This window comes from Equus przewalskii, chromosome 19 (genome assembly GCF_037783145.1).
Source record: "Equus przewalskii isolate Varuska chromosome 19, EquPr2, whole genome shotgun sequence".
In the NCBI taxonomy this organism is placed as follows: Eukaryota; Metazoa; Chordata; class Mammalia; order Perissodactyla; family Equidae; genus Equus; species Equus przewalskii.
The window spans coordinates 47,799,704-47,822,576 of NC_091849.1; the positions used below are offsets into that span (position 1 = coordinate 47,799,704).

A 22,873-nucleotide genomic window follows, 5' to 3' on the forward strand; every position below is an offset into this window, starting at 1 on the left:
AAGCTGCTCTCTTTCTAGATAAAACTGAGGATAAGTTAATAATTTATATCAATTTAGACCTAGATTTCCTGTTCTGCCTCTCACCTTTACCTCCACCTGTATACAGAAAGATAATTTCAGTCTTGCCATCTCTTACAGAAAACCCTGTGGAGCCCACGCACCCTGCGGGAATCGTACAAGTGACCCCTGCTTAGAGGAACTTCGTTCGGGATGCTTGGGGACCCAGCAAAGATGGTGACATGACCCCTAAGGCAGTAAAAGCACCTTCTTTCCAGCAGCATCTCCGAACTCCCAAGGACCTAACTGAAAGTGAGAGGTCAGTCGAGAATCTAAACCTAAGAAGGTAGAGCGTGGGATCCCATCACAGTAGGAAGGTCAAGAAGGAGGAAGTTGGGAGGTGGGAAAAGACAGGCTCAGAGAACAGGGGTAGGGGGTGAGAGAAGCAAGAAGAATGGAGGGATCTGAAAAGCTGACGTGCCCCCAAGGTGCACAGTCCCACTCACTGGCCAACCTGTGTCGGACCTCGGCTTTCGAAGAGGGCTGTTGCGCACTCCCGCGCCCTGCAAGTCAGACGTCCACACACCTGGGTCCACTGAGCAGGCGCAGAAGCCCGCCAGGAGGGTCAGGGGGCGTCGGCCGACACCTCCCACCTTTCAGCCAATCTCATCGCATTCTCGTGGCGCGCTCCTGATTACGTCAGGCTTATGGTGGACGCCCGCCTCTCGCCACCGGTGTTTCCTGTTTCCACCCCGCCCACTTCCGGGTCTCCTCCTCTTTCGATTGTTTGGGCGCGAACTTCCTCAGCACGGCTGCTTGAAAGGTTCCAGAGGCGTCGTTGGTGAGCAGCGAAAGCGCCTCGCCTGCCGGTAGGTCCAGATTGACGGATGTTTTGTGGTCAACTCCGCGGTTTGCATTTGAGGAGCGTGAGGCTATTTTCCAAGGGGAGGGGAAATCCGGACAGCTCTGCCCTTCGGGGCCACGAATTGAAGTATTTGATTCCCGAGGAGCGAGTGAAGCCACGCAGCGTTCTTCCCTCCCTTCCCCGAATCTTCCTCATCCTCGTCCTCCTTCCTTAATCTCTCCCGCAGCCAGGCGCGGGCCGAAGTGCAGCCTTAGGCTTCAGTAATTTTGGTTTCGAGGTGACTGCGGTCGGCAGCGGCGCTGCTGGAGGCGCCGCTCGTCAAGAGGTGAACGCTGTGTGTGTTTTGCCAGACGTCGTGCTCACCTCTTGTGCCCACATAGAGGTCTAGATTGAGATACTTGGTTTCCCCCAGTTTTAGCCAGCTGGTCACGAATCAAGACAACCTGGGCTGCCTCCGCTTTTCCTACGGGGTAAAGATCGAATCTTTACTGCAGTGCACAGTCTGGCCGCAAATACCATTCCAGTCTGATTTCTATTTCTCTCATATACGTGAAAAGTCTCGCTGAACTTTTCCTGTCCCTGAACACACCCGTGTCTCTCAAGCTGTCCTGCATGAGGCTTTTGCTGTTTTCTCTAGAATACTTCATTCCTGTTCCTTCTAGTTAAATGTTTCAAAATGTAATTCAAATACTGCTTTCTTCTCTGAATGCTGTATATCCCTCCTACCCCGCGCACACACCAATTTGAGATAGTCATTCACTCATTTGTCTCTTATAACGTTTGTCACATTGTGTATAATTGTGTATAGTAATTGTTTTCATATATGTCTCTACGCACAACCATTAGGCTGTGGTTTCCTGTGCATCTAAAACGGCAAAGTTTCTATTCCTTTTTGTATATGCTACAACTAGCCCAGTAGTGATAGAAAATTATTGCTTTTATTTATTGAGTTCTTACTGTGTCTCAAGTTTATGTATTCTGTACAGAATTTTAGCTTTACAAAAGCCCTTGATGTTGGTACTTTTCTTAACCCATTTTACCAATGGGGAAAGTGAGCAGGTTTACTTGCCTCAGACCATACAGCTAGTTAAATGACAGAGCCAGGATTTGGAACCTGGGCAGTTTATCCTCACCCCTGGCTCACTCTTGGCAGTGGTTCTCAACCTGGGATGATTTTGCACCAGGGGACTTCTGATAGTGTCTGAAGGCAATTTTGGTTGTCACAACTAGGGAAAGTGCTAGGTGGGTAAAGGCCAGGGATGCTGCTAAACATCCTATGGTGCACAGGACAACCCCCACACCAAAGAATTATCCTATCCAAAAATTAGTAGTGCTGAAGTTGAGAAACTTCTTGCACTTTGGTTTATTCCCTCAAGTAGGTTATCAGTGAAAACAGTGCTTCTTAAACTGTCTGTGGTAAAGGGCCAATTTTTGTTTGTCTTTTATTTTTAATCAGTCACAACTAACACGTTTATAAAATACAATTAAAAATGAATTGCTAGTGAAATCCATAGAATGTACAACGGCAAAAATGAACCCTAATGTAAACTGTAGACTTTGGGTCATAATGATGTGTTGGTGTAGTTTCATGGATTGTAGCAAATGTACCACTTTGGTACACGACGTTGATGGGGGGAAGGCTGTGGCAGGGAGGGGAGCGAGGTACAGGGGGTATACAGGCACTCTGTCTTTTCTGCTGAGTTTTGCTGTGAATCAAAGACTACTCTAAAAAAGAAAGTTAATATTGTTTTAAAGATAAATTCTAGAAAAATGAAACTTAGAAAAACAAAAAACAAAGCCAGTTATTTTTTTATCAGATTCAACGTACATAAAATTGCCAAATTACTGTAAAAGTTTCTAAATGAATACTCTCAATTTCTATACTTAAAATGACTATAGCAAGTAGTTTGTGAACCAGATTTGGAGCAGGACTGAATTACGTGTTACTGAATAAAGAATATTAAGAAAAAATGATTAACAGACCCAAACAATAAGTAAGTGCCAACTGAGAGTCAGAGAGCATAAGAGCCCATTCACAGAATGAAGTGGAGTGGTTAGGAAGGCTTTGAGGAGCAGGTGGCTCACGTTCTGGGAGGGTGGGCAGAGACAGGGGAGAGCAGCTCAGGTAGAGGGTACAGTATGTGCGTTACTCAAAGTGTGTTCAGAAAATCATCCAATGTAGCTAGAGAGGGAGATTCAATTAGGGAGAAGTATGGAAAGCTAGGCAGGGCTGGATTGTTAAGGACTGTAAGTGGCGTGGTAAAGAGTTGGATGTTGAAAAGTAGGTATTGGGAAAGGATTTTTTTTTTTTCTTAGTGAGGAAGATTGTCCCTGAGCTAGCATCTGTGCCCATCTTCCTCTGCTTTGTATGTGGGGTGCCTCCACACTTGATGAGTGGTGTAGGTTTGCACCCAGGATCCAAACCCAGAACCCCGGGCTGCTGAAGTGGAGCACACTGAACTTAACCACTATGCCACTGGGCTGGTGCCATAGATTTTTTTTTTTTTTTAACTAAAGAAAAAATTACTTATTTTCTTCCAAAATTTGGGATTGAAAGGATTTGGTAGGGCTGACTCATGTCTTTTCCATGCAGTGTCAGCTGCAGCGTATTGGCTCAGGTACCTACACCAGGCCGGCAAGTTGGTGCTGGCTGTTGGTTGGGAGTTTCATTTGGGAGTGAACCTGGGCTTCAGTTCCTCTCCATGTTGGCCTTTCGCATGGCATGGTAGCTGGGTTCCAAGAGCAAATATTTCAAACAGGAGGAGGTTGCTTCTGCCGGTCTCTTCATGCCTGGACCAGTAAACTGTTACAGAATCATTTCCACCATATTCTACTGCTCAAACAACCGCAGAGTCTGCCAAGATTTAAGACAAGGGTACATAGACTCCACTTCTCAATAACAGAAATAAGAAGGAATTTGCACCATTTTTAATCTACCAAATGGAATGAGGACTAAATCTCAGCCCTCACTTACTCCCTCACCTGGATACTCTTCTTCAGTGAACAACCTGAACGGCTGTACATGGCAGCCCTTCCAGAAGACATCCACAAATGAAACTCTCATATGGATTGGTTTTTAAGAAGGGGAAGTATAAGGACATGGATGTCAAGTTGAAAGAATTAGGCATTTCAGGAATGGAACACAGGAGATTGGATGTAGAGTAAGGTACCACATGGTTCAAGAGCAGGGTAAAGTGTATTTTAGCTTCTACTGCTTTTCATAACTGATCTGACATGCAATCCCCAGGTGTAGTTTGTGATCTTTCAACTACTTCTTTCCCGCTATTTTTCTCAGTGTTACTGAAAAGAAAAGAAAAAAAAGTTGGAAATTTTTTCTTTTAAAATTTAAGGGAATAGATTTATCCAGAGTACCCCCTTTATTGTCTGTCTCTAAATCTGCATATACATTTAAATTTATTAGTGTAATTAACTCTGAATTTTTAGAAAAGGAATGGTGACTAATTTATCTATATATCTAGCTATATATGCCTTGAAAACAATATATATAATGTACACACCACACATATGTATGTGTGTGTATATACTTATTTCCATGTATACTGTACCTAACTTCTAAGCTGGCTACTACTTGTGGTCTAATATAAGAATAAATAACTTATTTTTCTGTACCTTTTAGCAGAAATGAGTTGGGTGATAAAGGACTATTACATAGGGAAAAGGAGTTTTTCTAAATTTTGTCATTGACATCACCATCCCTACTTCTGTGCCTGTTTCGTAATTTGCGGGAGGAAAGAGTACTCAGTATACTTCAGAGTTGTAGTTTAAGTCTTTATGAGTGAATTTACCACACGAATTTCCACAACACAGATTCATGGCATAATCCTAAAATTTATCTCCTTCCACCCTTGGCATAAGTTCAATGATAAATCCATTAGGCTTAAAATAAGATGACTTGAGTATTACTCTTTGAATTGATATTATCTGTGACCAGAGTAAGACAACTCAACACCTTTTACTTCCATTTTCTTGAATTTAAGCATGGAGATAACATTGTTGTATGGGGGAGTGTAAAGTGGAAGATACAAAAGCATTTTTATGTTTTTTTTTAAAGTCTTACAGATGGAAGATATTTCTAGGAAGAAATTGAATTAGGTATCCTTACTCTAATGAGAGCCAATGTTATTTTAAAATATGTTTAAATGTTTTAAAACACAATACTATCCCAAAACTTTCATTATGATTTTTTAAAAGGCAAATTAGAAACATTTATAGATATTCTTTTTAAAAAATATTATACAGTCTTAAGCATTTTTGTGTCCTTTTCATCTTTACAGATTTTCTGAAGCACTGTTGCAATTGTTCTGTTTAGATCAAGATGCCAGGCAAAGCAAATGCTTCCCCAAAAAAGTCTCAACAGTTACAAAGAAATCTAAAAAGAAAAACTGATGATGAGGAAGTGGAATTTTCGGAGAAAGAGGTAATGAAAATATCAAGTCTGTCATTCAGAACTCTTTGATTAGAAATATCATCTGTAAAAAGAGTACGTGAAGACTAATGGTCAGTTTTACTACAAATTATAGTAATTTAGTTATGTGGGAACTTGATAATATATAATTCACAAGGTTGTGTTGCAACATGATTTGTAAAAGTTCTCAGATAAAAATTGTTTACTTCAATTTCTAAAGATATTGATCATAGAGTTCTTTGGGGAAGAGGAGGTCATGGGGCATTGCTAAGGTGTTTAAAGTGTGCAAATTCTATGGCATTCATATGTTAAAAGACAAGAGAACCTGTCAGTTGGCGATTTTTATTAACACAGAGAAAAATACTTTGGGAACAATTAGCTTCTTCCTACCATAATTTTACCCCTCTCTTCTAAAAGAATAAGTGAAAAATCAAAAATTTTTTGTTTTACCCTTTATTAGGCAATGCCTATATTTGTTTTTCAGGTAAAGTATGTAACACTGTTTCACAGGCAAAATGAGTAATGATTTCTTTAAAACATTCTTTAACACCATATGAAATTCTATTATACATTTTTACCATTGTCCAGGAATTGCTTTAGTATATCCTCTGCCTGTGATAAATGTACACTCTTTTTCTGAGAAGTGGCAATATGCTTTTTTTCTACCTAGCCAGAAGGTGTATGAATACTCTCCAACATATATGACAAATCTATTGCAAAAGCAGTATCTTTTATTTGATGTTTAATTCTTTGTTTGCCCGTGTTTTTCCCTTTAGGTTAGAAACACAGTGAAAAAAGGTAAAAATCATCCAAAGCGTCTGTCTTCTGAAGGTATTTCTTTTCTATGTCTTGTTTAACCTGTCTTTCTTAGGCTATCTATATGCATGAAAAAATCCTCAGCATCTTGTATATGAGTTCTGCAAAAGCAGAAGATAGTAATAAACAGCTGCATTCTCGCTTTTGCAAGAATAAGTAGTGCTGGTTAATCAGTTATTTTGGTCAAGTGGAATTTTACTTGCCACCTCAACCAAAATACTGTGTAGGGTTCTAAATTGATAGGAACTAGAGAAAAAGTGTCCCAGAGTCTGAATTATTACTTATCTGTGATATGTAGACACACCTACAGATTTCTCTTTAAGACAAATATGCCTCTGTTCTGCTACCACTGTAGAGAGTAGCTTGGAGACACTATCTAATTTTGTTTGGATTAAATTAGTTTGGAGTAGTCATCTTTACTTAAATATCACTTCTTCGTAGAAAAATTTCCTACCTCTCCTCCCCCAAGACCAGGTTAGGTCCTCTGGTTTTATACTTCATAGCACACAGGACATTTTCTTTTATAATGCTTTGCATTCCTGTAATAATAATTAATTTATTTGGTCTCCCTTCTGTCCAAACCTAATCTTCATATGAGCCCATAGTATGTCTCTTCTGTTTCTCCCTTGTAAGTAGAACAGTATCGACAGCCTAGTAGATACTGCATGTCTATTTGTGCTTTGGTTAATCTCTCTTGTTTCAGTTGCCATCCAACATTTGGTAGAAAAAGTTTTCTAGTCTTCTTGATGAAGCTCTTTAATTCAGGTCATTTCTGAGATCTAGACTTTTATGCCAAATCCTAAGAATTATAGCTTGGTTCTTCATTTAAAATTGTCTTGAGTTTGAATCTGCAGTATCAGTTAATGGTGTTTCAGTTAACATAACACTAGATAGCATATTCATATTTAATACCTGGCGTCTTATGGCTGTGCAATAAAAAGGAAATTAAAGTTGATACAGCTTTATAATATTTTGGTTCTCATAATTCCATTAGCTTTTTAGATAAATTTATATTTGAATCACTTTTTAAGTAAAAACATACAAACTTCTAGATTGACCAGAGTCTCTTCTTTCACCAGTGATGGGACAAACAAAGCATACTAATCTAAAACAGGTAAAGATATCATCTGACAAGAGAAAAACTTGGCAACCTCTTTCAAAGAGTAGCAGAGAGCATTTGCAAACTATGATGGAATCAGTAATAATGTGAGTATGAAATTTTTCCATTTCACTCATTTGATTTCTAATTATATGTTTTGTATAGACAGTATCCTTTTAAATGTATTTTATAGTGGTAAGGTATTTTTCTATATCGGAAGAAGATAGTATGTCTTTTGATGGCATTAGTCTTCAAAAAAGTCTTTGTTAATTTCAGAAACTTGGAATTCCATCAATGAAATAAAAATGAAGTCTATGTGGCCTGATTGCTATCTGCAAACTTTTAACTTATTCTGTTGTTAGGGATACTTTAGGAAGAAGCTGAGTTCAAATTGATGCTTTATATGAAGCTACCGTGCTAGAAGAGATACAAAGAAGATAAGACAGATTCTGCCACCAAGGAGCTGAATCCATTAGAAGAATCAGGCATACAAATTATTTATGACAATATAATGTGATAAAAAAAAAACTTTGATTATACCTCTGCTTAAAAAACATTTACTGTAAAAGGAAAAGTGATTGATTCTGCCTGGCTAGTAAGGAAGGGGCACTTGAAAGAAATTAAAGAGAAAAAGTAGACAGATTATATTAGTTGTGTTTCAAACTAATATTTATTCAATCCCTTTTTTTTCTTTTCTAGAGCAATTTTGAGTAATAAAGTTATAGAAAATGAACAAGTTCAATATCATCTTAACTTCCTAAAGAAAAGGTAATACAGTTTTGCAATAGAAAATGGTTAAAACATAATTTGTAAAAGTCTAACCTGTTTCTATGTTGTCAGAACAGGCATTTGTATAATATAGAACTTTTCTGTTTTGGGTTTTTGCTTTTTTGTTGTTGTTGTTCTTTTAAAGAGATGAACAATTAGGGAATATACTTCCCTAAACTGCTGCTGCATGTGATTCTGAAGTAAGTTATGTTTTAAAAGAATTTATAAAGAAGAATCTGAAAATCACAAACGCCTACTTCCACAGTTCACTTTTCTGTATTGGGACTTGAAAAATATTTTGTCGACTTTAACTTCCTTGAACTTCATTTTGAACGATTATAGAAGTTAACAGTTCACTACTCTTATCTGATGTTTATCCTCTCACTGTGTTTTTCATTCGTTTCATATTGTACTACATTATTTGCACAAGCCACAAGTGTAATTTTCCAGGATATTACTGCTCTTCATCTTGTGGCAAGTCACAAAGGGAGATTTCTTTTCAAGTGTTCTTAAAAGTCTTACCACTGCCAGTGATTTTTAGTGACTGCTTTTTTCTAGTATTTGCACAGCTTTTCCTTTCATAGAAGAATGTTCTCCATCTTAGTTTCAGATTTGCCTGGAAATGTTTATGACCAAGTACTTTATTCTTGGGAGGTCTGAGCACAAATTCTGTTTACTTTAATTCTCAATGATAGTAGCAAAATCGAAAGGATGGAATGGGATAGGATGGGTGGAGGGTGGAAGTTTGTGGATATAGAACAAGTAGTCATGTTTAGTGTGTAATAAGAATATTACAGTATGTAATAGCTGTTCTTCACAGTGATTACTCTGGATCATCAAAAAATATTAAATTCTGTTCAACATATAGGCTGTCTCTTCATCATGTAGAAGCCATCGAGATATACATTTCAAAGACTGCCTGTTGGTCTCCTCAGTTTTGCTTTCACAACTCACTTTCTTTAGTTCCCAAAGTAACAATACTCAAGATACTTTCCCTTCTACCGATATAGCAGAGTACAGCCTTAGCAAATTGATTCTAATTGGATCTCTGAATAAATTTTCCTCTAGCAGTATTTCTCACTATATCTGGAACCCTTGTTCTTAAAGATACTCTATGAATAAAAGTGATATAAGTGAATTATGTTTAGGCACATTAGTGTATTAAAAGTCCTGCAGTAAATAAATATATTTCATTTTGTTTAACCTCGTTTCTCCCAAATTGATATTTACCACAAGAGGTCTCTTTCATATATTAGTCTCATCTCTGCCTATGTCTGCATCTTGGCATCTTTCATTTAGACAAGTTGTCCTCAACAAATTAGAACTGTAGATATAGGAAGCTCCTTATTTATCTTTTCAGCCTTGTGAAGAAAGGAAAAAGAAAACTCTTTTCCTTTTAGCTTCAGTTAGAAAATTCTAAGAGATAGACTCCCTTTGGCCCAGCTTAGATGATGCGCCTATCTTTGAACTGCTTTTGTGGCAAGAGCTGTTATGATTTATGTAGACTGGGTCATATGCCTACCCCCATAGTCAGACAGACAGGGTTCCTAGTCAAACAAAATGGTTAGCCACTGCAGTTTCTAGAAGAACATACTTTGGAAAAGTCTGCCCTATAGAGCAAATGTTATAAATGGTGATCAGGTGGTGTTGATATAGTAAGATATATTCATGTTACTCTTGTAGTTTAATCAGATTTTGTAAGAATCCTGGAAATCTAACCACTGTTTAGAACTTTTGAAACAGTGAATGACCCTTCTACAGAATTGATGTAATAAACTTTTAGAAGAAACTTCATAAATGGAATCTTTATTTTAGTTAAGAAATCAAAAAACCTGTTCCTCTTGGGAAGACTTATACAGACAGGTTCTTGTGCTTAAATGTGTTAGCCTAATGCTGATTTTCTGGAACACTGAAGTTTTCCCCCAGCAGTTTATTGAAAATTATGATTTGTCAGTTTTATACTGTCAACTTTTTTCTATACAAAAATTAATATTTTGAATAAGATCCCAGGAAGGTGAGTCTTGTGTTCCACCATTTGTTCCACAAAGTGCCTGCAAATCTTAAGTAGTAGAACTTTTTATTACCCAAAGATGCTGCTATTAGGTAGAAGCAATGAAATTTAGATTTCCTTCCTTGATTTCTTCTTCATGGAATTCAAAAATCATATCTAGGAAAGCTATGTTGCTCTCTGCTAGAAGTGAGGGCAGAAGTAGGTCCGTTTCTGATGGTGATCTAATCAACCCAAATTTGAAGGAGGATTTTTTAACTTTAATATTGAATACTATGCATGTTGATAGTACTATAGAATAAAGCACTTTAATCTTAGTGTTTTATTTGCCTTAAATTCTATGGGACTCAGTTTTCTTTGAAATCATTAAGTTAGAGTAACTGGTGGAGAAGTTCTCTTTTATTGGACACGTTCTCTAAAACAACAGATTTAGAGTCCAGCGTTAAAGTTAAGACTTACAGAGTACTGCTCTATCTCTTACTCAGCAATTCACAATAAATGATAGACTTATGTGCTGTAATAGTCTAGGAAACACATTTAGAAGATACGAGGAAATTTTTACTTTAAAATGTATATAAATAAATAATTGGTAAGTGTGTAAAATAGAAACTTTTCCTTAAGTGCCCCATGATTTGAGGTAAATCTTAATAAGTTGAAAGGTTAAATGAAGATTTGTGAGGGCTTTTGTTGGGAGATTTACTGCTAAGGTTAGCCACTGTTAATAAAGAATCCTATAGCCCTTTGGAATATGAGGGCAGAAAAAAAGATGACAGCAATATTTCAAAACAATTCAATAAAGCAAAAATAATACTAATGGTACTCAAAAATAATAATTATGTTTTTATTCTCTCCCTAAGATTGCTACAAGTCTTTGAAACCTTGAAAGTCCCTCCCAAAAAGCCGAAAGATTTAACTAATGTGTCAAGTCTGCTGAAAACGGAAAGGGCACAGCACAGAGCTAATGAAGAAGGTCTGGCATTATTGCAGGTATGGCATTTGAACAGTGAGTCCACAGAGAGGGGAAAGGAGAAGAGACCAAAACGTTTTTTAAATTATCATGTATTCTCCTAGTAAGAGTACTAGATCTTGAACCAGATTTTTCAGTAAACTCTTTTTTTTAAATGAAAGCAAAACCATTGCCTTAACTTTGGGCCTCTAAAGTTAAAAGTATTTCTAATATATTAGTGATTAAATAGCAGTCTTTTTTTTTTTTATCAGACTTTAACTATAACTGAACTATCTTAGTATTTTTGATTATCAGATGATAGGAACTTGTCACTAAATGCTAGAGGATTTCAAAACATAGTGGCTTTTCCGTCCTGTATATAGTACTTTATCGACAAGAAGAACACAATCACCATTATTGTTATTTTTATTATAGCTAACCTAATGAGGGTTTTCTGTGTTCAAAGCACTATTCTATGAACTTTATAGTTATATCCCTTCATCCTTACAGTGATTTAAAGAGGTCTGTGCTATATTGTCCCCATTTTACAAATGTGAAAAAGAGACATATTGACATTTCTAGCTGAACTTTAGACGAACTGCCTAAAGTTGTGGTGCAGACCTTAATCAGTCTGACTTCAGAGCGTGATTCTTCATCATTATCCTGTGGAAGATAATGGGAGATAACATTAGCTGTCATTTTTTCTTTTTTTTTTTTTTGAGGACAATTAGTCCTGGGCTAACATCTGCCACCAATCCTCTTCTGTTTGTTGAGGAAGACTGGCCCTGAGCTCACATCCGTGCCTGTCTTCCTCTACTTTATATGTGGGATGCCTACCACAGCATGGCTTGCCAAGCGTTGCCATGTCCGCACTCGGGATCCAAACCGGTGAACCCCGGGCCACCTAAGCGGAATGTGCGAACTTAACCGCTGCGCCATCGGGCCGGCCCTAGCTGTCATGATTAACTTCAGGCTTTTATTTAGTGGATATTTGAACAATTAAGAAAAACAACTTTCAGGGGCTTCTTAAATAAGTTTAAAAAACTAAAACAGATTGGCCCATATATCCCTTAGCCATGTCAAAGTAGTTTATAGATGTGTTGCTTAGGTGTTTGGTAGCAATTCAGTAAATACAAGGTGGTAGTAGTTTATGCAAGCATTTCTAATAATTCAAAATACACAAATAATTCATTCAAGTTTTTCACATGACTGGGAATGATATTGGAAGGATTAGTTTCTGAGCAACAAATCTACATATGTTGTAAATTAGTAGGGTTCTTCATAGTGTGGGATTATTTTTAATTTTCATCCCAATGTTAGTACTTTTCAAGGATATATTTTTAGTACTGGCACTAGTTCCATTTAATGAACAGTTGGATGACATTAATGTAAGTTATTTTTTTTTAATTTCAGCTTTATTGAGGTATAATTGGCAAATCAAATTGTAAGAGATGTTTAAGTGTACATTGTGGTGATTTGATATATGTATACATTGTGAAAAGCTTCCCCCATCTAGTTAATTAGCACATGCATCACCTCACATTATTTTATTTTATTTTTTTTGGTAAAAACACTTAAGTTCGACTCTTAGCAAATTTCAGTTATACGATAACTGTTATCAACTGTAGTCACCACGTTATACATTAGCTCCTCAGACCTTCTTCATCTTATAGCTGAAAGGGTGTACCCTTTTACCAATCTCTACCTATTTCTGTCACCCCCAGCCCTGGTAACCACTTTCCTACTCTCTACTTCTATGAGTTTGACTTTTTTTTTTTTTTTTAAAGATTTTATGTTTTACCTTTTTCTCCCCGAAGCCCCCCAGTACATAGTTGTATATTCTTCGTTGTGGGTCCTTCTAGTTGTGGCCTGTGGAACGCTGCCTCGGCATGGTTTGATGAGCAGTGCCATGTCTGTGCCCAGGATTCAAACCAACGAAACACTGGGCCTCCTGCATCGGAGCGCGCGAACTTAACCACTCGGCCACAGGACCAGCCCCCTTGACTTTTTTTTTAAGGTTATTTTAAAAGGTTTTAAAGTATAATAATGGTAAATGTTATTTTAACATTTAACATTTCCATAAGTCACTTGAAATTAATTAGTAAACGATTATGTGATTTTTGTAATACTGGGAGGCATTTCTGTTTTACAGCTAAAATTGAACCTTCAATTTTATGCTCCAAAAACATAAATATAGTTAAGTAGAAAAAACTTTTTCTGTACTCACAACAGTTCTGACACCAAATATGTGGATGTTCCACATCAAGCAATTCTCCAATTCTCTATGGACACCAGCTGGATGTCCTACAATTTAATTCAATTCTGACACTAACTACTGGCCTTAGCACAGACCCCATAGGTTAAGGGCTCAGTCCCACAAGACTGCCCAATACTTCAGATGCCAGTTGCAAATCTGAGCCTCCTATACTTGTGACTAACCAAGTGTAAATTGGGGGTACCTTTGAGCCCTTCTCCGGTTCGATAGTTTCCTAGAACAGTTCACAGAACTCAGGAAAGCACTTTACTTACTATTGCTGATTTATTATAAAGGATACAACTGAAGAACAGCCAAACAGAAGAGATGCATAGGGCAAGGTGTTTGGGAAGGGACTCAGAGCTTCCATGCCTCTCAAGCATGCCACCCTCACAGCACCTCAGTGTGTTCATCAACCTGAAAGCTCTCAGAACCCCATTGTTTAGAGTTTTTACGGACGCTTCCTCACATCAGCATAATCGATCATTCACTAAATTTCCAGCCTATCTCCCCTTCTCAGAGATCAAGCAGTGGGGCTGAAAGTTCCAACCCTCTAATGACATGATTTGTTGCGCTGGCAGCCAGCCTCCGTCCACTAGGAGTCATCCATTAGTGAGCCATCATTAGCATAAACGCAGGTATGATTGAAAAAGGACTTATGAATAACAAAAGATGCTCCTCTCACTCCAGTCACTCAGAAAATTCTAAGAGTTTTGGAAGCTCTGTGCCAGGAACCAGTACAAAAAAGCAAATGTTATAACAAAATATGCTCCTATCACCTCTATCACTCATGAGGTTACAAGGGTTTTAGAAGCTCTGTGCCAGGAACTGGGGATGAAGACCCAATATATATTTTTTATACCACAACAGGCTATGGTTTGCTTGACAGCCAGTTACTCGATGGAAGTGCTATTGGTATTTTGGGCATAACAGTTCTTCATTGGCATAAGAGAGTCTTTGAACTAGGGGTTTGTAGATTTCGTATGTATCCATTAGTTTTCTCCTGCATGCCTTACTTAGAATCACTGCTTTTTCCCACTGAAGCGTAGAGTTATTGCCAGTGTGACTTTCCAAAATGTGTATCAGCTAAATCAGTAACAGAATTGTGTGTTCAACAACACATTCATTGTATTCCCAGTCAGTGATGGTGATAGAGAAAAGGCAGTGGTGAACAAGTCTCAGAGATTCTGAGAAGATGATATACGAACTGCTGGAGCATAGTTTTTTAATCTCTCTCGAACTCATCATAAAATCAGAGCCATAGAATTTCACAGAATTAGCACAAGAAAATAAAAGAATAAGGACAAAAAATAACATTCCTACAGATAACAAAAGCATGCCAAAAATATGTGTTCACAAAACGTTGAACACCAGCCTAATTTCTCAAGTGACCTGAAAGACATTCAGAAAAACAATAGAAAGCATGGGGAAAAACTCATAAAATCGGTATCATAAATACTAAAAAAGGAAGTTACAGAATTCAGGAAAATATTAGAAATAAAAGGAAAAACTTTTCAGATATGCAGATTAAATTAGAAGGAGCACTAAAGCAAATTAGCACAGCAGGTAATGCTTACAATAAATACAAAGTAAAATGAGAAAATTTTAATTAAAAGAAAGACATTGTGTAAAGGTATTGAGAAAAAATGACAAATATAAAAGTTAGGCAAAGGGACAGTATAGGTATGATAGGAATACCCAAAGCAATGGACCAGGTAAATTTTACTCCTTTACCTCTTTTCTTCATTCAGTGCTGTTATTCATTCCCTTCTGTAGTGGGTTGAATGGTGGCCCCAAAAAAGATATGAACCTGTGAATGGCCTTATTTGGAAAGGGAGTCTTCCCAGATGTAATTAGGTTAAGGGTCTCAAGATGAGATCATCCTGGATTATCTTTGGTGGGCCCTAAATCCAATGACAGGTGTCCTTCAGGAAACAGAAACATGGAAGACTTATAAGAGGCACAAAGACGTGGGAGAAAAGGCCTTGTGAAGACAAATGCAGATAATGGAGGGATGCAGCCGAAGGAATGCCGACGGCCGTCAGAAGCTGGAAGGGGCAAGAAAGGCTGCTCCCCTGGAGCCTTTAGAGGGAGCAGTGCCCTGCCAACACCTTCATTTCGGACATCTGCCCTCTGCAACTGTAAGAGGACACATTTCTGTTGTTTTAAGCCACCAAGTTTATGGCAATTCCTTATGGCAGACACCAGAAACTGATACATGTGGTTTACGTTATATTTGTATTGGACAGCACTCTAAATCAAACAACCAATTCACAGGAAATTCAAGGCTGAGGGAACAGGTGAAACTTGACCAGCAAATGCCGTCTGCAAAACTCTGGCTCTGGGAAATTCTACCGAGCAAACTATCCAGTTTCCTGCACAAATTGGTTAAGAACCAAAAAAATTGGAGTGGAAAACTATAGATGAAGAGAGACTTAATACCCACCTATTAGAATGGGCAAAATCCAGAACACGAACACCAAATGCTGACAAGAATGTGGAGCAACAGGAATTCTCATACACCGCTGGTGGGAATGCAATATGATCCAGCTGCTTTGGAAGACGATTTGGCAGTTTCTTACAAAACTAAACATATTCTTGCCACACGATCCATCGATCATGCTCCTTGGTGTTTATCCAAAGGTGTTGAAAATGTGTCCACACAGGATCCTGTATGTGGGTGTTTGTAGCAGCTTTTCATAATTACCAAAACCTGGGAAAAACTCAGATGTACTTGAGTAGATGAATGGATAAATAAACTGTGGCACATCTAGACAATTGAATGTTATTTAGCGCTAAAAAGAAATGAACTATCAAGCCCTGAAAAGACATGGAGGGACCTTAAATGCATAGTATTAAGTGAAAGAAGGCAATCTGAAAAGACTACATGCTGTATGATTGCAACTACGTGACATTATGGAAAAGGCAAAACCTTGGTGACAATAAAAAGATCAGTGATTGCCGGGGTGTGTGGTGGGGGTGGAGAGGAATAGGCAGAGCACAGGATTTTAGGCCCAGCAGGGCTTCAGCTTTGCTGGATTCACACAGGTCTTCCAAGATCTCTGACACTAGGAGCTGCGGGAAGTTCTTGAGGAAATGTACATGGGGTATATCTCCTTGCTCCAGGGAAATTAAATTTCATAATGCATTATTATCTTGGTAAATCAGTTTCTAGGAAGTCTGTTTTTTAAAAGAAAAATGAAAATAAATTTACTGATTTCTTCTACAAGTCTTTCAATATGTGAGGTGTTTTTAAAATATATATATGTACATTAATATCTGTTTGAGTCTCATTTGATAATATGTTTAATTTAAAACATTAACTTTCTCTTTCTGTCTCAGGAAGAAATAGATAAAATAGTAGAGACCATAGAGTCAATGACTGGGGATATTGAGAGCCTGAAGAACAAAATTCAAATTCTGACAAGTGGGGTGGAGGACGAGGAGGAGAAGGTAAAACAGGTAATTGTTGAAAAATGTATCACTAGACTCTGGATGTGACGTTTAATGCTTAGATTCTCTCAAGACAACCTTTGAGTGTAGTAAGATGAGAGGAATCAGCCTTTTTAGGTAATCTGTAGCTTTCTTTTTCTACTTTAGATGTTTCAAATAGAGAGCAGTGGGGTACTGTCTCTTCCAGAACTTTCTCAGAAGAGTCTCAAAGCACCCACACTTCAGGTAAGTACCAGTTTACCATATTGACGGTATCACCATTTATGAATTGCATGTATAAAAACATTCTATCCTATTCCTTTTTTTTTAACCAGATGGAATCTGTGATGTAAACTCTTAGGCAAAATTATTTTCTCACGTGACAGTATAGTTTAAACATCTTTCTCTGTCAGTTCATGTAGATCTGTCTTATCTTGTCAGTAGCTGTTTACTATTCCATTGTATGGATATACCATAATATAATTTGTGAATTACTGATGGAATAAATAACTTTTGCAATTACAGATAATGAGTACTCCCTGTACATATATCTTTACACATTTGTGTAGTCATAACTGTAGGATAAATTCCTGGAAGTAAATTCTAAAAGTTGCTTTTGTTTGTGCTTCTAACAATAGCATATAACTCTCCATAAAATAGTACTGTATCTTCTTTGTAGGAGATAGTACACTGGTAGTTTATCTTTCTTCAAAGGAGCCTAGTAGATATTGTAGTATAAATGTTTACAGCGTTAGAAAGTCTTCATGTTTTCTCAAAAAGTAATTTAAAATTTTCCTATCTATTATCCACCTACGGTGAAAGGGGCAGGAACGGGCAGAAGGAAAATAGAATAAGATAGGGGGCTGGCCTGATAGCATAGCGCTTAAGTTCCCATGCTCCGCTTTGGCAGCCCAGGGTTTGCCGGTTTGGATCCCTGGTGCACACCTATGCACTGCTTATCAAGCCATGCTGTGGTAGGCGTCCCACATATAAAGTAGAGGAAGATGGGCATGGATGTTAGCTCAGGGCCAGTCTTCCTCAGCAAAAAGAGGATGATTGGCGGCAGATGTTAGCTCAGAGTTAATCTTTCTCAAAAAAGAAAAAAAAATAAAATAGATTTGAAAGAAGAATAGCAATGAGTTGATGATTACTGAAGTTGAGTGATGGGTACATGAGGTTCATTATACCTTTAAATAACATACATTTGACATTTTTCATAATAAAAAGTTAAAAACTAACTATATGGGTGAAGGTGGTCAAAGGGTACAAAGTGTCAGTTATAAAATATATGTCATGGGGATGTAATGTACACATAGTGACTATAGTTAATGATACTGTATTGCATATCTGAAAGTTGCTGAGAGAGTAAATCTTAAAAGTTCTCATCACAAGAAAAAAAATGTGTTAACTGTGTAGTGATGGATGTTAACTAGACATTGTGGTGATCATTTTGCAATATATACAAATATCATATCGTATTGTATACCTGAAACTAATATAATGTTATACGTCAATTATATCTCAGTGAAAAAAGAATTTTTTTAACTAATTATACTATTGTGCCCACAGAAAGAAATTTTGACTCTAATTCCAAACCAGAAGGCTCTTCTGCAGGACTTGGATGTTCTCCATAACTCATCCCCGACGAAGAACATGTTAACTTTCATCGAAGAAGCCTATAAGAGATTGGATGCCTCTTAAAGAGTTGTTTAGATTGTTCCATATTCATTTAATGTTTATGAATTTGTAAAACTGTTAACCTACGATGATGTTACAGAGGCTGAGGCTTCTTGAGGATTTATCCTCTCCTCACGTGCACTTTAAAATTAGCCTCTGTAGGTCTACCCTTAGCATCTAATGTAGTCCTGAAATCTCTGGTTTTAGCAGTTTCCAAGTCTAGGAACTCACGTTTATGTTGCTGCATCCCCAGTGATTTTCCTGAAACCGTAAAGTGAGAACAGCCACAACCTAATGGTTTCTAAAGGCTGAGTAGAGCTCATTTATTGGTTGGTGCAGAGGAAATGTGATAGCGTGACTTAATGTATGAGCAGTGTTTCTAGTGCCTCGTACATACACACAGAAGTGCTTGCTGTCATTATTATTTAGCTGATGACTTGCATTTTCTGTCTGGTCATCTAGAACTTGAGAAATCCCCAAATGCCTTTACTCTTTTACATAACTCCCTACACTTCTTGTGGCATAATTAAGATTTGCCAGATATCTTCAACTTGGAGGTAGCATGAAGATTTTATTTCTTTAGTGGGGTTAGTGAATAGATGTTGAATATTTATTTTCCACTGTCATCAAAGCATACTTTTATTTCATAAAATTATTAAAAAGGGACCTAAGCACATTTATTCCCTTAAAACAAAAACCAAACAAAAAACCTTTTCTAAACCTTTCCTCATTATGATAATAAGCATATACATGTGAATAAATTATCATTTAAATATATTAAAAATAATTTCTAACCAAGTACAGTATATTGTCTAGGTTGCTTTTATCTATTTGTAAAATAAAATAACTGCAATTTAATTCTTTCTCTGTCTAACCTACAATGTTGTGTCAGTTAATTTAGAAGGTACCGTGATTCTGCTAATACCCTCCAGGCAGAGGCCGCCAGGAACACAGCCGCAGTTAAACAAGTTGGGCTTCATGCTTATTGCTGTTAGGGAGACCACACATCATGGAGAACCCTGGCAGCTCAGTAAAAGGGTCAAAAGCAATATCCTCTAAGGAAATAACGGTCAAGGAGGACATTAATGGATTTTAGAGGGAAAGAAAGTCTTCAAGAAAGGAAAACTGTAGCACAGCATTTAAAGAAGACATTATCTTATACTTCGGAACTGCCTGTTACATGCCAGGCATAGCAACTAAAAGTAAAAGATACTACAAAATGTCTTCAAAGTTAAAAACCCTTAGCCTGGCCAGTGGCGCAGCGGTTAAGTTCACATGTTCCACTTTGGTGGCCTGGGGTTCGCCGGTTCGGATCCCTGGTGCGGACATGGCACCGCTTGGCAAACCATACTGTGGCAGGTGTCCCACATACAAAGTAGAGGAAGATGGGCACGGATGTTAGCTCAGCAAAAAGAGGAGGATTGGCAACAGATGATAGCTCAGGGCTAATCTTCCTCAAAAAAAAGTTAAAAACCCTTCACTTGGAAACTTAAAGTTTCATCTTGGAGTGACTAATAGAGCCTCAACTCACTAATTTTTATCATTAATTGTAACGTTTATAGTAGCTTCTGGTGGGGAGGGAGGAGTTACATTAAAAGTCTGTTTCTCTCAGATCACCTATTAACATTGGACGTCAACCGGAATTTTTACTTACCACTGTTGCTAAGTGAGTTCTTCATGCGTGAACTGGTCATACTACCCTCTTGTAGCTTTGAAAAGTATGCGATCTAATTTGGGGAGATCTATAGTATCTTCTGGCAGGTGGCAGGCAATCCAAAATATACACAATATTTTCTTCAAAGACTGAATCTCGGTATGCTCTGAAGAATTTAAGAGTTACTTACAGACTCAAAATTCATCTGCACATGTTCCCAGTGGTTCAGATGGCTGTCCTATGCAGTATCCTAACCCATCTAAGTTCTCACACGCACAGGCCACGCTGGCTATATTATAACTCCTCCAGTGACTAAATGCCAATGCCAGAAACTAAATTCTAAAAAATACATATTTTGGGATGGAGCATATACAGTGTAAACCTGTAGCATATGATTAAGATGCCATTTCAAATAAAATGCAGTGAAAATACATTATTCAGTAAATGGTCTTGAGAAAATTACCTAACCACACTGGGAGATGGGGATGGAGGGATAGTGGCTAATATTCCTACTTTATGCCAATTAAATTCCAAGTAAAATTAAATATAAAAATAGAAACTAGAAAGAACTTACGAATGAATAGCTGATGTCAGTGTAGCAAAAGCCCTATTATGCGTATAAACAAAGATAAAACCCATAAAGGAAAAATTGATAGATCATTACATACAACTGAACTTTTTAAAGTAAGGTTTAAAAAAACAAAGCCAAAGACCTAGCACAGACTAGAAAATATCTACAACATATATCAAAGAAATAATATCCTTACTCATAAAGAGCTCCAAAATATCAGTGACAAATAGATTACCAATAGAAAAATGGGCAAAGGAAGAGACGTAGATGGTTATTAAGTATTTGAAAGATGTTCGACCTTATACTAATCACTTAAATGCAAATTAAAATGATGAGATGTTTTCACATATCGGATTGAAAAAGGTTAAAAGGGAAATTTGCTGAACATACAGGAAAATGTGTCGCCAGTAATGCTGCTGAAGGAAGGCAGGCAAACCGGTGTAACTGGGGAAGGCAGCCTGTACAGATAGGTGGCAGAGCCTTAGTGTACCATCAGTCATCTAAAATTCTTACAGGAGCCCTTCCACTTTTCCCAACTCTCAGTTGGGCATATATTTAACAAACAGGTTTTGTTTAAATATGAGACACCTGCCCTGAGACCTAAAATTAAGGGATTTACTTTCTTCTATTTAGTTGGACAGAATTTCCTGGCATTCTCTATTTAACAAAAATAAATACAGGTGCGCCTGTCAAAATGTGTATTTGAATAACTCAAGTTGGCTTAGTTTCCAAACAAGTCTTCTAAATCCTCTCATGTTTCATTCATTGTCAAGAAATATTGAGCTTTGAGGAAAAGAGAGAGAAGAAGGAAACCAAACGTAGAGAGAAATTTAAATCTCCCGTTCGGGCTTTATTGTGTCTGACGTGACTGAGCCCTTTTTGTGTTCTAACAAGCTTTTGTTGTTAAGAGTTACTGCCACTGAGTGTATTTCTCTGCTACTAAACCCCACAGAACCACTTTCTCTTGGCTTAGGTGTTGCTCTCATTAAAGTGACCTCTCCTGTTATCAAGGCTATGAAGTTGCTGTAGCAACCGTCTCCAAAGATTGATTATAGTTGTTAAAACTGAACGAAGGGGAAGATGGAGGAGAGAGGATTTTCAAATTCAACAGAACTACTATAGAGTACTTTTTAAAATGAAATTGTTCATTTTTTAGCTAACAGAAACAAATATGCCTTAGCCAATTTCACCCCATTTCCATCCCCAAGGAGATCCTTGAAATTAATGTAGGTTTTCAAAAGGGACAACAGGTCCAACAACAATAATGACGACGATTGAAATGGCTGACATTTATTGATGTGTGCTATGCGCCAGGCACTATTCTAAGCCCATTACATTTGTTCATGCATTTATACCAAAGTTTAATCCTAAAAGCAACCCTATGGGGATTAAACCTCATAATAGTCACTATCATCTTCCTGCAGGTGAAGAATCTGAGGCACAAGGAGGCTAAGAAACTGTCTTAAGATCACTCAAAGAGGGAGTGATAGAACTTGGAAGTGAAAAAAAAATTGTAATTTTGACTTCATAGGAATTTGCTGATAAGCTACAAATAGAAGGAGTTACTGAAGCTAATGAGTAAGTCCTATTACAACAATGTACAAGTCCATTTATTTCTCCAGGTGTCACAATAATATCTATCATGGATTTGTTCACAAGGATTTATAAAAGAAAATCTCTTTAAATTTTCTTACATTAGTAATCTCCTCTTTTCCCTCCCTTCTTTCTCTTTTTCCTTTTAGTTTCAGAGTTAAAAGTTCGGCTCAGCTTGATGGACGTATTTTGAATTTAATTACCTTCAACCAGTGCAGTTTTCCTGGAAAAGTAATTTGCTTTGCCTTTTTGGTTATTTTTCCTTATGGCAAAAAGCAAATTTTTATTTAATTAGTTGTGATGTTTTATAGGGAGCAAAGAACTCTGAAAAAACAATAGAAGTTTCTGTTTTGGATGCACTTGGGAACGGGGTATAGTCTAAACCTGGGAAGACAATTATATGTCTCTCAGTCCATAAATAACTTGACCCCGAACTTTTGAAGATTTTTTGATATCGTGCTTCATATCTAATCCAGTTTCTGTTCTACAAATAACAGCTTCCGTTCATTTTTTCAAGTGATTTTCCTCAAATAATACTTAGAAAAGACTAGATTTATATAGGATCCTTAGGGCCATGCACAGATATATGTTGCCCTCAGTAACATCTTAAAAAAAAAAGTTACCAATATGCCAAAATCAAAAATACTCATTTTTTCATCCAGTAATTGTCATCTAATACAATTTCTCCAGTCATTTTCAACTGCCAACTACCCACTATATTACTTAAACCAACATCTTCAAGAATGCCCTAACTTACCCCTTCATTT

At 37.3% G+C, this 22,873-nt stretch overlaps 2 protein-coding genes across 4 annotated transcripts in view; one reads left to right on the forward strand and one right to left on the reverse strand.

Moving 5' to 3' along the window:
- The window catches only part of MMUT (methylmalonyl-CoA mutase), a 30,896-nt gene extending 30,135 nt beyond the window's left edge, over nucleotides 1-761 (reverse strand). The window contains exon 1 of one of the 3 annotated variants that reach the window (XM_008507738.2): nucleotides 512-761. The gene's annotated coding sequence lies outside the window, so the exon portion shown is untranslated. Of the gene's footprint in view, nucleotides 1-503 lie in introns of all 3 variants that reach the window. The other 2 variants (XM_008507737.2, XM_008507739.2) reach the window with 2 other exon arrangements.
- Nucleotides 699-19,146, forward strand: CENPQ (centromere protein Q). Its single transcript, XM_008507735.2, has 9 exons — nucleotides 699-866; nucleotides 5,158-5,300; nucleotides 6,065-6,119; nucleotides 7,184-7,310; nucleotides 7,903-7,971; nucleotides 10,837-10,966; nucleotides 16,522-16,641; nucleotides 16,780-16,857; nucleotides 18,181-19,146. The coding sequence occupies exons 2-9, from the start codon at nucleotides 5,199-5,201 to the stop codon at nucleotides 18,310-18,312; spliced, it is 813 nt and encodes a 270-aa protein (XP_008505957.1). The 5' UTR covers nucleotides 699-866; nucleotides 5,158-5,198; the 3' UTR covers nucleotides 18,313-19,146.
- The last annotated feature ends 3,727 nt before the right edge of the window (nucleotides 19,147-22,873 follow it).

Bases quoted from the DNA above. Each gene is read 5' to 3' on its own strand.
- CENPQ (XM_008507735.2), top strand. From the start codon at position 5,199: ATGCCAGGCAAAGCAAATGCTTCCCCAAAAAAGTCTCAACAGTTACAA. The intron at 10,967-16,521 runs GTATGGCATTTG...TTTCTGTCTCAG, and splicing joins AAGGTCTGGCATTATTGCAG to GAAGAAATAGATAAAATAGT. The intron at 16,858-18,180 runs GTAAGTACCAGT...TTGTGCCCACAG, and splicing joins TCAAAGCACCCACACTTCAG to AAAGAAATTTTGACTCTAAT.